Raw genomic sequence first — 13623 nt, forward strand, 5'->3', positions numbered from 1 at the left:
AGCAACCATGTGTTCCTAATACTTTTTAAACACCATCTCTGTTTTGTAAGCATCATTTTGTGTTATGTATCTAGTCCATAAAATAGCTGTTGCTTTATGGATTGCCAACAGATCTCATGCTCTTAACACCACTGCTTATGTATTCTCACTGTAATTTCTTCTTGGTGCTCATACATAAAGAGCAAGTCACTGAAGCCATGAAACTGTTGTCCACTGTCTAAATCATCTCTTTGCTTATGAAAATGAATGCTAAAATAGCTTCTTAACTTCAGAATAGCAAACATATTACAGGATAAAATAAAAAATCTTTTTCCTAGTGCCTGGTGACCACTAGGTCACCCATCTTAAAATATAGTAGTGATAATGGAAGGTTCAAATATTGATACCTGGTTTATATTTGACAAATACTGCAAAAAAGTCAGACCCCTGCAATGCAGGATGCAGCAAGTATGCTCAGGCTGCAAACTAACAGAGACAAAAAATGAACCAGATATACCACTTTCAGGATTGAGATTTTCTGGAAATGGAGTCATGTAAAATTTTTTTTTCTATGCAAGACCAAAGATGCAACATAATCTGATAAATGAACAATTATACTTAATAACAAAATGGCTTTTTAGCAGACAGCTGTTTCACCAGACAATTTAGTCAGAGGCCAGATGGCCAAAGAGACACATGGTGGAAAGTAATTTCATAGGATGACTCCACGGAAGGAAAAAACCATAATTTGGATGTTTGAAATGTCAAAGGCTCAATTAATGGAATTAATGTGTAATTCCTAGTGCAGATAGGCTGTTGGAAGCTGTGCTCAAGCTTGTTATCAGAGCTGCACTGCAAGGTGGAGCAGTGGATTCCTGGCAGAGCTCTGACTCACATGGCTCATTGCTTCTCTGTCTCCCCTCCTGACAACTGGTTTGTCTGCAATATCAGTCTGTGCCATTTTTGGCCTCTGGCCCTGTGGAGTGATAGGAAGAGGTAAGACCTAAAGCATAAGTATGTGGGGGATTTTGGGAGATGCAGGAGAGATGAGGTTTACTGTTGCCTTACTGAAGTTGCATCGAAATTTAGACACAAGAACAACATCAGTTTTTATATCTAGCAGAAAAGGCAGTTTCCAAAGACAGAGGTATTTTTAAAAAATAAATTATAATATAATATTTTCAAGTTTCAACTCTTTTTTTTTTTTTTTTCTTTCAAAAACTAGATTACAGCACTATTAGTTACCACCACTACAAGTTAAAGTGTCTTTGGCATACTCTGCCTCCATCTCCTGACTGCTCAGGGAAGTGCAGTGACTATTTGTATTCAGACTTCTTAACTCACAGAATCATAGAATGGCTTGAGTCAGAAGAGATCTTAAAGACCTTTTATCTTCACAAAATTTTATATATTTTCAAGGCTAAGGCTTTGAATATTGAGGTGAAACTTTATTGAATACAGGCATTGCCTTTTCTAGCTAATACTGACAAACTCTACTTTCTGCTAACAAATCATCTTTTCTTACAGATTTCTGAAAAAGAATTCAGGACTTTGTTTCCTATTTCATATTTTTGAATTCCTTGAATTCCTACCTGATTAATGCAGAAGGTTTTGATGACACAATGTAGCTTCATATAGCATTAGTTTGTTATTGCTTTTCCATGTACTTTTTTCTCACTTTGTGTCTGTGACTCTTTAATTTTTCTAGGTTTGATACCGTTAGTAAATTTGCTTTCTTTGTTTCTCTTTTAACATAAAGCTTTTCATAAATAATCTTTGACAAAAATGGAATTGAAAGCAACAGTCATACTTACTCCTTGGATTTGATTTTTAGACCCAGTGTTGCAACCAGATGTTAAGTGTCACCATAAATGACAACTGATTTTTGTTAATGCAGTAAGATGGGAAATTCATTTATGCTGTTCAATATCATATTGTATGATGCATGTGTATCCACACAGCTAGAGCAGAAAGCAAATTACTCATTTATTTGATTGCTGATAGACAAAACAACATGAAATAAATTAGTTCTAAATTTCTCACCTTCAAATGAAAAAATATTCAAAGCAAGGCCATGCATAGAGCAATCTTTCCACCCATGCTGGTCTCATCTGTCCTGCTCACATCTAACCCCTTCATTTCCCAGAACTGGAACAGATTTAAGGGGGTTCTCTCTGGCTCTTGAGTTCAGCTCTTGGTCATCCAAGGAGGTTTGAGTGTAGAGAAGTCACTGGTGACCTGCAGGTGACAAAAACCTCTGATATGCTGCACTCATTGACTGTTTTTCTAAGTTTTCTGAGCCAATATTTTACAGAGCAGTAGACCACAGGAAAAAGGCCCGGTGATGTCAAATGTGAGGATGAAGATGCCACAGAGAGTTAGGCTGCTCTCACTGTGGCACTGCACCACACCCAGCACCACTGACATGAGCACAAATGGGGAGAAATAGAGGGAAGCCAGAGCCAGCTGCAAACTGCTCAGTATTAATTTCCAATTGCATGTGTCCCTACTAGGTCTTCTGGAGGATGGGAAATTGGCTCCCACAGGTGTACCTACAGCATCAGCCACAGCTGGAATGCTGAACACTGAGAAGAGGAGCAGCTGTGGCACTCAGGGTGCAAACCCCATGGCCCATGGCATGGGAACTACAACACAGAGACAGAATGGCTTCAGGACCACAGAGGTATGAGTGGAATAATGTTTCCTAATGCCCAGCACTAGCTTCAACTAAGTTACTTTTGTGACAACCTTTCTCTTTGTAGTGAAACTGTATTTAATGTCTTGAGATATGAGAAAATGGTGTCAGGCTGCACTACAGACATGGCATGAGTGAGCTGAGCTCCTCTGGCAATGCTTCATGCCTGAACAGCCACGGAATTGATGTTTTATTTGCCAGTCAGAGTAACACACACACTTGCTACGATAAAAAAAGCCCCCACCTCATTTCTTTCCAACTTAGTCTAGCTATGGCATGTATTCTGCAAGCTATTTAGCTTAATTATCTGAAAAGAAACATGTTTTCTCTTAATTTTCTTAATTTAAGATGTTCTGCTTAAAATATGTACACTGCATGCACCCTGGCTCTTTCAAAGCTGGACACAAAGATTGAAAAAGTCAGTGGGTGTATTTTCAATAACTTCAGTAGGCTTTGGATCAGATCCTCCCCCCTTTTCCTCCTCACTTATGTGTTGTGTACACTGTACACATGGTAAGCACAAGGCTTTGGGGCTGTTCCAAAGACCAGCCTTCTGTCACAGCTCCTACCCAACTACCTGCTTCCTACACATTCCCCTTTCTGCTCTGTTTGCATAGCAGCTGCCAAGCTGCTGCAGAATAAAGAAAGCCAAAATCTATGGCTGGTTTACTGCTTCCTTGGTTTCTCATATGAGAAGGTGTTAGGTAAAAATTTGGAGAAGGGAGACTTCCTTGTTTTCTGGGTTAATTGCAGATGTAGCAGACAAAGTCCTTTACATGGTCCTTGGCATTTCTTGGGGAATGTCAGTTTCTGCTTTGGGAAGTGCTTGCCATGCTCTTGCTGCTGCTTCCCCTACTCTTTCAGGGGAGTCTGCTCTTACTACAATATCATCTAGTTTCACATCTGGATAGAGTGAGAATGTAGAAGTTTGGCAATCACAGAATGTGTAGTCATGGCTGAATATTCATATCTCAGTGGGAATCTGCCAAAGGTACACTGCACTCCCTTCTGGGTGAGCATGAATTGAGCCTTGAGGTGTTCCCAGAGTGGAATCATAAATAGCATCTTTTACATCTCATTTTACCCTCCATGAACAGGATGCTCCCTGAATTTGCATTACCAGTTCCACAAAATGTGGCACAGCAGTAGTTAAAGGTGTAATATTGATATTCAGTCTCCTGCAGACAACAGTGAGTGGCCACTGTCCCCTCAGATTTTTCACCATTCTCCAAGGGATACAGCTGGTTTTCTTATCTGTACAATGCTGGCTGGATTGGCCAGTATGTGTAAGTTTTAGCTTTTCTTTATTTTTTTCACTTTATCTCCTTTTCTTTCTGTAACTGTTTGTGCAGCTGCTCAGTTTCCAAAGATAGTAACAATTCACTTGTTTTCCTGCCCTCTATTTCCTCTCTCCAATTTTTTTTCACTCTTCTATGTTTTTTTCCTACTTAATTTCTCCAACAATTGTCTTTTCCTATGCTCTGCTGAAGCGAGTAGAATCTTAAAATTATCTTTCTCAGTTATATGCTTGTTTCTGGGTTTCCAATCTTTCTTTTATTTCCTCTCAAAAGCCAGTGATGACTTTAATACTCCATTTTCTGATTTCAAAGCAGCATGTTCTATATACGATATATTTGAGGGAAGAAGGACTCTTTGATTCCCTTTTGCATGTAAGATTAGCAAGCCTCCAATACTGCACAAATAATTGCTTTTTTTTTTCCAGAATTTTCAGGCACATTCCTTGCCTGCCTGGGAAGCAGCACATTCATACTTCTGTAACTGTTTATCCATGATAATCCTGCTGACTACACCAATTCTTCTGCCACATATAAAATTAGGAAAGGGAGGACTCTCCCCTCCCCTTTCTTTCTGTGTTGTCTGCAGGTGTAGTGGCACAATCTCTGATGCAGAACTGGCATGTATTGCACTGTAAATCTGGACAAATTCAGTGGGACTCCACATTCACAAACAGTGCAATTTCTTGCCTGTTGGACAGGATGAGGTCCACAAACTGAGTTCATAAGCAATGGTATTGCTGTGGAATAAAGCTTACCTGACATGGGGGAGGAGAGATTACAGCCTGTTAACCACCCCAGGACACAAAGGTAGAGTCTCCTCTGACCTCCCTCTCCTGTTAAGTCATATATATTGTTTTCTTTGAAGATGGAGGGAAAAAGTCACAATTGACATAATTTGTTTAAGAAGTGTTTAAAAACACTTAAATGGAGTTTGAGTGACTTTATATGCATGTAAAGGTTGTAGAGGTTTTACTTTGTTAGCATATGTGGGGCATGAAAAGGAATATGTATTTTCAAGTTCAAGCATATTTTAGGTTTTGGTCACCATTTGGGTCATTCCTGTGGCTTAATTCCTGTTAGCTGCATTGTTTTAAACAGAGAATGACTGCAACATCTCTGTGCAATTCCAGCCTTTCATGCCTCTTTCAGACATGAAACAAGCTCCCCTGGTGTCTCTGCTCCTTAGGCATGCACAGTTTGTTTCTGCTGAATTACTGCCAATATGGGCCTCCTGCTCACTGAGCTTTGTCTTTTGGCATTTTTCCACCAAAAGTGCCTCAGCACAGCATGTGACAGAACTGTTATATCTACCCCATAAGAAGTTGTCCCATCTTGGGAATCACATCCTTAAACCAAGGGGTCTGAGGAAATTCAAAAGGGAATTTGGATTGAACTTCACCTTGCATTTGCTAACACACAACACATCAGTCTACTTACTTTATACCTCCATTGTATTATCATCTTTTGTATTGCTACAGTACAAAGATATTCCCAGGTGACATAAAAGATACTGCACCTCCAGATGGACAAGGACACATTCCACAGAGCCATGGGATTTCAATAAATTAAAAGCCCAAATGCTTGTCATAGCCACTAGCCCACAGAGAAATTTTAATTGGTGAGGTTGGATATGGTCAAACAGAACTACATAATTATTAATCCAATTTGAAAAAGACTTGGTCACAATTGATAATTACAGTGTGTACCTGTCCTACTGTTTGAGAAAATTGCTAATTTTATAATTGAATGGAAAATTATTTCTGTATTGCACTTAGCAGGAAGTATGGGCAGATTCCCACAACATATTAATAACTTGAGTGTTGACTGTAATGGTACTCCTCAGTGGAGTGTGGGTTCCTGCCCTAAGGCCCCATGACATTGAAGATACCCTCTTGAATTTTCTAGCTGAGATACATTCAGTAACATGTATGTGTGCTGAAGAAATTCCTGATGATAACGAAAGCATTTACATTATTCTCCATCATCTACATTGTAGATGTATTTACATACATCTAATGCAGGTGCATAAGAAAGGAAGTTGTCTGCATATCTCATAGTAAAAAAAAAAATAAATGCCTAAAGAGAAAGTGTAATATCTAATTTAGGCTCCACCTCTGGCCTGCCATTCTACATCTCTGTTTTTCCACTGTTTAGGGAACCATAAGATAAACATACAATGTGAACACCTTAAGTTTAGATGCCTAGAGTTGAAAAGATGATTATCCCCTGCAGCTCAAAATGCCATTTTGTTTACCTGAACATTCACATTGACTACAGTTTTTCTTTTATCTCAACATGCTGTAGAATACAGTGCAATGCAGCACATGGTGCTCTTGGAAGACTTGGGTTGTGCCATCAGTCTGTGGGCTAGCAGGGGATACATCATGCCACCTGTTTGTCACCTTCTTCTGCTCTAAAGCAGCCATCTGCCTATCCCTTGATACTTGGTTATGACAGGGTACAACTTGTGCTGTTGAAAGAGAAAAGCTTTTACACCAACTAACTGGAAACTTAAACATCCTCTCATTACTCATCCTCTCATTATTAGTAATCTCAAAACAGTTTAGAAATAAAAGATGGTGATGATGATGATGATAATGATTACGAAGACAGTAATAAAGAAGTGCTAATAGCAGTGAGGGTAATAGGTTAGTCAGGCACCTCTCCCAAAAAAGATGGTATCCAGATTATGTCCCTGACTGACAATAATCTGGTTTGATTTTCATTATAGTCTTTGGCAAGTACTTGCATGAACAGTAGCACTGGGGGAGCAGATAGCAAAGGAGCTGGTGTGTTCAGGCTGCAGAAATGTGAAATAATACACAGCAGTAAATTAACTCCAGGTGTTGCTCTGTGGTATGTATGAACCTTCCACTTACATCAGTGTCTGAACTTTATCAGATATTATTTTACCTGGCACTATCACCATGTGAATAATGCCTAATTTACCTGTTATTCATTACACTGATAAATAGTCTGTTGGAACACTGGCAATGCAATAATCAAACCCACCTAACTCAGCTGTGTGTCTCTATCAGCCCAGATCTGGGTACACTTTGTTAGACCTATTCAATTTCCTGTGTATTATAGTGCGTTGCTTATGGCAACAAGCAGACAGAGGGAAATGGGAAAGTATAAATTTAAATTTGGGATGCTCTTGCATTCCTCACATAGACTGACTTTTTTGAATATTGAAGATAAAATGATGAAGCTCTGAAAGATATATATTGTGCTTGGATCTTGTATGCAGGCAGAAGTGTTACTTTAAAACTATATTTTCACATCAGAAACATAAAATCAAGTTCAGAAAATTCTGCCTCAGGCTAATGATGCACTATTCACAGTGGCACCAAAAGGAACCTCTAATTTTCACTTCTGGACTGAAACCAGATTTATTTGCCCTGCTTTTATGGTACACACATGTAGAGATGATAATTATAGGCAGGAAGGTTGATCCAAAGCCTACTGACACCCACTGCCTTTGTAGCAGATATAAGAGCTTGTGTCCACACTGAATGAGGAAGCTGCTCTGCATCACAGTGCCATGTGAAGGATGCTGGAGACATTCTGTTTATTAAGTAGAACTGTTTTTGTAAATTAGGGGTTAATCATCAATGACTCTTTCTGTTGTCATCATGGAACTCACTGTACTATTTAAAACTCTCACAGAGTAAATGGGACACACAGAAAATGTCCACACAAGAAGTCACCATTAATGTTACAAAAGGCATCAGACAAAGTGACAGAAGAAAAACAAAGAATTGTGCCAATTAATGAAGAAAATTGCAGGTGAGGATGGACTTAATAAAGCTTCACTGCACTTTAAATGTCAGTCACTGAAGACACGAAGATCTCTAGGTGTTCCAGGTTGGATACAGCAGGCAGCTGCTACTGAGTGCCTTCAGAAGCAGGTCTTGTGGAAACCAGCTGCAAGCACTGCAGGATCTTCAGTCATTTGTCTAAAGCAGTGGCACTACACACACATACACAGAAATTCATGACATTTGTTTTTCACTACCTTCTGTGTTATCCCTTGTGTCTGTCCTGTTCTGCATTGCTATTAAGATGAGGCTGGATAATAAGGGGTACAGCTCATCACAATTAAAACCAGGAAATGAGCAAATGAATCTGCATTTTTAGTCATAAAGGGATTTTGAGTGTGCACATTCAAACCCACAGAGTTAATTTAAAGCCCTCACATTTTTTAAAACACAAACCCAGACATCTCAAGAAAGTGAGACTACAGTCTAGTCTTCCACTAAATCTCTTTTCAACTATATATATAGGTTATATATTGTTAAATCATTCAGTAATGTTTTAATGTATTAAACTTTTAATTACTTAGTTTTAATTTGTTGTTCATGTTGACATAATTTTAGTCTCAAAAGTAGTAAGTTTTATATTGAACAGCCTTACTTGAAGGTCCTAGTCTTAACTGGTAAGTAGAGTTATGGCTACTTGGTTGTTTTATAAATACCCCTTTTATTATGATTATTACCCCTTTGATATATGGAGCCCAGTCTGACTTGGAAAAAAGTTACCATTAACATTACATGAAAATAACACAGTTCTTAAAGGCATATTCTAATGTCAGTTCAAAAATTAACTTTCTTTGATAGGATATAATTAATTCACTGTGAAGAATTTATTTAATAAATTGCGAGCATCCTGTACAACATTACTCCACGATTATAACAAATAAATATCTAAAAGGAATATAAATATTCAGTATAGTAAAGTCTAGGAATTAATTCAACATATTACTTCTTAATATGGAAGTAATATTATATATTCTTTGTGAGTTTGCATGATTATGAAGATAAAAGAGGTAAATTTATTTGCCTCCCCTATCAGACATATATGGATGTCTGATATATATGGATGTATATTAGTATTTTCAAAGGACCATTTAAAATAACTACTCCAAACAGGCAAACAAGTATAAATAGGATTGTGAACTGAACCCTATTTATTCTGTGTTTGGATCATTTTAGTGGCTTGCTGTTTAGGTGTGTGAGGTACTTTCCTTGTAGTACAAGAAGTCTATGCAATAGGAATTGTTTATTAATTACTCCAACAAAAAGGCAAACTGCAATCCAGAGTTAGAGCCAGAATTTTGCATACCATAGCATATTATAAAAGGATTTACTGGCAGAGACAGTGCAGTATAAACTCGTATGATACAAGAAAGCTGCAGAAAGTGAATGATGATCCTGATGTATTTAAGGGTAAACAGGATTTTGAAGGAAGGCAAAAGGGAAGGTTTGTTGTGTAAGAAGCTGTTCCAGAGGTTGTGGCCTTGGGTGGATACCACATTAGAGTGAGTAGATGCAAGAACAAAGGAGTCCTGGCAGAGAGATTATTTATCAGCTAAGTTATTTAGTGGTGATGTGCTGACCAGATGTCAGATGGCTTGGGTCCCACCACAGAAGGAAGCCCATGAGCTGCATGGCACATGAAGCAGCCCTGGCTCATGCCAGCAGTCATCAGGGAGGCAGCTCTTGAGTCTTGTGCTCCGAGCAGGAGGTGTGACAGGATGGTTTGCAGCAGGTGGCCTTGGTACACAATTATCTGGGGAGCACAGACCTTCTCATGCTGACCTCGTCCCCCATCAGGGTGGCAGCTGCAGAGTGGTGGGTGCTGCCTGCCCTGAACTGCTCTTGATAGTGTTCCTGAGCTACTCCAAGATCCCTGAAACCTGATTAAATCCTAAAACTTAACTTTATGACATTCAAAGATTGGATCCAACTTCTGTGGTAAAAGCCATGTTTAGTAACAAGCAATTTTATACACACTCCTCATCTAATTACTGTTCTAATCATTACTGTTCTAATTTATTAGGCAGTAACTGAAAATGTCCCAGGTGGTTTCTTAGTGTTTGATGTGCAAATTTCCAATGACCTTAATAAAACTAAGAGCATGTTGTGGAGATGTGGATCTTGCCTCTCTACACAGATTGGGATATACTTTTGTTTACTTTCCTTCTACTAGAGGTAACCACCAGTAGCAACAATCAATTTGTTTATAAAATAATATACCACTCTGTATAATTAGAGTGACAGAATCTAGTCTATACCACTTTAGACAATTTCAAGTCCTCCTAAGAGATTCCCCTGCTGGTTTTAGTGGAAGAAGCAAGCCCAAAGAATAATCTGGACATTTTCACTCCTGGTGGCCTTCTTAGAAATGAGGAGTCTTGTTTACAGGGTCTGTTCTTTGAGCATCATCTTTCAAATATAAATGGCTCAAAGACATCAAATAAAATAATCATGTTAAAAGATATTGACTTTCAGATAAAGGACCTGTGGGTATCTCTGTCTTATATGCCAGGATTTTTGAAATGCATTTTTCCTCCAAAAGACATTATTGCCACATAATTTGTTTGCTGTCCCTTGGCTGCACATGAAGATTTCTACAGGTACACTAAAACAACAAATTTTCTGCTGGAATGATTTGCCAACAGATGGTGAGTTCTTATGATTCATGTAAGTTCAGTTTTTAAACAGAAAGGAACTTTGTCATTTTTTTCACAATTCCAACACAATAAATACATAGGATTTTCCTATATATCTTGATATATCTTCTTCCACTATGTGAGAAATGGAATAATTCAAAAGAAAGAGGATGTTGTCTTAAGAAGAGAGAGGATTTACAGTTACCAATTCCTCATGAGGCAAATTAATCTTCTCAAAGACTCAGTACAGCTTTACCTTGCACTATTCCTTCATCTTCTCCCTTACATTTCTTTAATGTATTTCATCATTTCAGCATCACCATAAGACATTGATTGGAAGACACACAATTTTACTGTGTGACTGAAATTATTTCGTACTGACATAAACAGGAAACCATAATTATTGTGTAAGCAATATATGAGTACTCTACTAAACATGCATTCTTTTTAGTTAAATGACTGAGATTTCATAAAAGCCAGGACACAGGTATTTTTTATCTTCCTAATATGTTAATATACATAGATATTTATCTGTGCATGTCTCTGCATGTGAATATTGTAATGTCTTTAATGTGTACTTATGCAGTTCAGGCACTTTTTTTTGAGAACTTTTAATTTCTGTTTGTAATTCTGATACCCAAGTGTAAAATATTTTAATGTTTGAACTGAAATCTGTTTTACATGCCTTATGAAAAGAATGAGCTATATAATTTGTGCACAGAAATTGTATTTAAACAAGCAGGTTTAGTTTTATTTAAAAATACATATCAATTCAAACTGGACTAACGGGAACATTTTTGTACTCTCTGCAAATTAATGAAGATTGACCTTAAATTAAAAAATTAAAATAAAGAAAATTTTTAAACTGTCTGTTTATTACTCTGTGTATTTCACATTTCTGTGTTTGTGGTTGGATTAACCTTTAAAGCTGAGATCAAAGAGTGAGTGCAGAGGTATAATGAATGGTTCCCACATCTGCTATTCATGGAATCAGAATATTTCTGTATCTGATGTCCTCAGGTTGTGGCTCATGGACTGTTTGGTCATATGAAAGAAGGTAAAATGAATATATTCCCATAAGAAATCAGTGTAATTGCCAAAGAGGGATTATGAGGTCAAAATACAGTTGTGCCTCTGTAATTATAAATGGGAGAGTTTGTGGTTGCTGTCATGCTGAAGTGGAAGACACTGGGAATCTGAGACACTTTCTCTAGTAAGATGCCATGAGGCAACTATGAGACAACTAGAAAACATAGCTAAAAAAAAGCTCTTATTCCTGTCTAAACTGGAGAGAGGGTGAAAAAGTAGCTGTGGTATTGATTGGTCTCTGCCAATAGAAATAAACTCATAACTTTTAGATAACACTTCTTATTTTTTCCAGAATTGCATGAAATTCTCATTGTGTTTTTCCTTACCACAAGAAAGCTCTTGCTGAAATCTCATCCCCATCCTAATTGTCTGTGCCCCGGGTGTTGCCTGACAAGTAGCTTGCTCTCTTTGATTCCTGGCCAGGATGCTGACACACAACTGGTTTGTTTCCTGTGGAAAAGGAAGAATAGTATCAAAGGAATGGCTTTCAGATGTGCCAAAAAAGAAAAATGATTTAGGGACACAAGGAAGCCACAGTCCAGCAGTCAGGCATGTAATCGCCCATGGGAACCCTACAAACAGGATGCTTCCAAATCTGGGATCAGACAGTACCCTGCAAGTGGAGCCTTTATTGGTGCAAGAAGTGACTGGGGAGGGGATAGGGGTGGCAGGGGTGTGTGTCTTAGTGCAAGTGAAGCCCCCAAAGCTTAAATTTAATGGACTCTATTCCACTCATGCCTCTGGGGAATATGTGCTGAGATGGCATTTCTAAAATTAAAGCTTAGGAAGTGCTACATGAGCTACACACAATAATGTGTACACACTGTGTCCACAGTAATCTTCATTTCATAGTGAGGCAAGTATTTTGAAGAACTCAATACACTGCAGTGTTTCAGAACTAAAACTTCATTGTCCTCAGGCCAAGTATCCCTCATTGCACCAGTGGCTTCTCAGGTGCCTCCTGTCCAGATTGGCTCAGTGAAGCATGTGGAAAAGGTGCTAACAAGAAATAAGATGGACTCTAAGATGCAGGGAAGAAAGTTCTCATTCTGTCCTGTTACCATCCTCCAATTTTCAAATCCTTCAGTCTGAATTTCAATTTTTTTTTTTCAGGTAGCCTGTGCATACTATCCATAGTTAAAACTGCCCTTTGGTAAACTAATGGCCAATCTGGGTCATTAATATAAGATAAAAAGTGAGCTGGTCCACCAGAAATTACATTTGTTGACATTTGTCACTTAAGACAAAATACAAGTTTATTTGCAATAGCTCCTTCACAGAAAAACTCAGCAAACACTAAAATCTAGGAAATACTGTAATCCTGATGGTAGAACTAGGATGTCCATAAGCAAGAAGAAAAAAGGAGAATATAATACCTTTTCATTTTGGAGGATTGAATATCATTTAAGTGCTGAGTGCAAAAAGTGGGGTCTATCCATTCAGGACTGTATAAAACAAACAGTTTTAGGTTGCTGTGGGTCCCTGCTTAAGGAAAAAATGGGATTGAGGGAGAAAGAGAGAGAGTGGTATCAAAGGGCAGACTGAGCCTTGCTGCCAGTTGCATTAATTAGCTTTGCTTGCACACTTTTGCATTATAATCAGTACATTCAAATTTAATTTAATTTCCATTAACTTCTGCAAAGCACTCACAGGTTTGGTTACAGGGAAGCATGTTTGGGGTATTACTGCATGAATAGAAAAAACAGTTTGCTCACAGTCAAAAAGCAGCTTAAGAAAAGACACCATAGCTAAGCAGCAGCCTATTATTTATCAGCTATAAAGAGCTGTCAGATACAGAAGGCATGAAATTATTAATGTTCATCTGTATCTGGTTTTACCAGGAAAGTAAATATTTGGCTTGTTCATGCAAGGCAGGTAGAACCTTCCAGTCACACTTAGTGAATGGCTTAATGTTCAGTTTGCCTGACTCAAGAACTGATTTGAACCTAAAATGTTGGGTGTTGTTGCCTGTCCATGTCCCTAAACCAACCTGCTGCAGTGCAGTAGCATCTCCTTTGCCCTCAAATTAGTTCCCTCTTGGAAATTTTTTTCCACGTTATTCAGACTATTAACATGATTTGTTTTTTTGCAGCACATTGTTAGACACA

At 38.1% G+C, this 13623-nt stretch overlaps 1 protein-coding gene across 3 annotated transcripts in view; it reads left to right on the forward strand.

Annotated features, from left to right (window-relative positions):
* The window catches only part of BAALC (BAALC binder of MAP3K1 and KLF4), a 30708-nt gene that overhangs the window by 14625 nt on the left and 2460 nt on the right, over positions 1-13623 (forward strand). The window contains exons 2-4 of one of the 3 annotated variants that reach the window (XM_079302984.1): positions 2493-2662; positions 7642-7761; positions 11939-11981. In XM_079302984.1, coding sequence (XP_079159110.1) covers positions 2493-2662; positions 7642-7746 — 275 coding nt within the window. In that variant the 3' untranslated portion in view covers positions 7747-7761; positions 11939-11981. Of the gene's footprint in view, positions 1-2492; positions 2663-7641; positions 8457-11938; positions 11982-13623 lie in introns of those variants that run through there. The other 2 variants (XM_079302985.1, XM_079302983.1) reach the window with 2 other exon arrangements.

This window comes from Erithacus rubecula, assembly GCF_903797595.1.
Source record: "Erithacus rubecula genome assembly, chromosome: 3".
NCBI classification, from domain to species: domain Eukaryota; kingdom Metazoa; phylum Chordata; class Aves; order Passeriformes; family Muscicapidae; genus Erithacus; species Erithacus rubecula.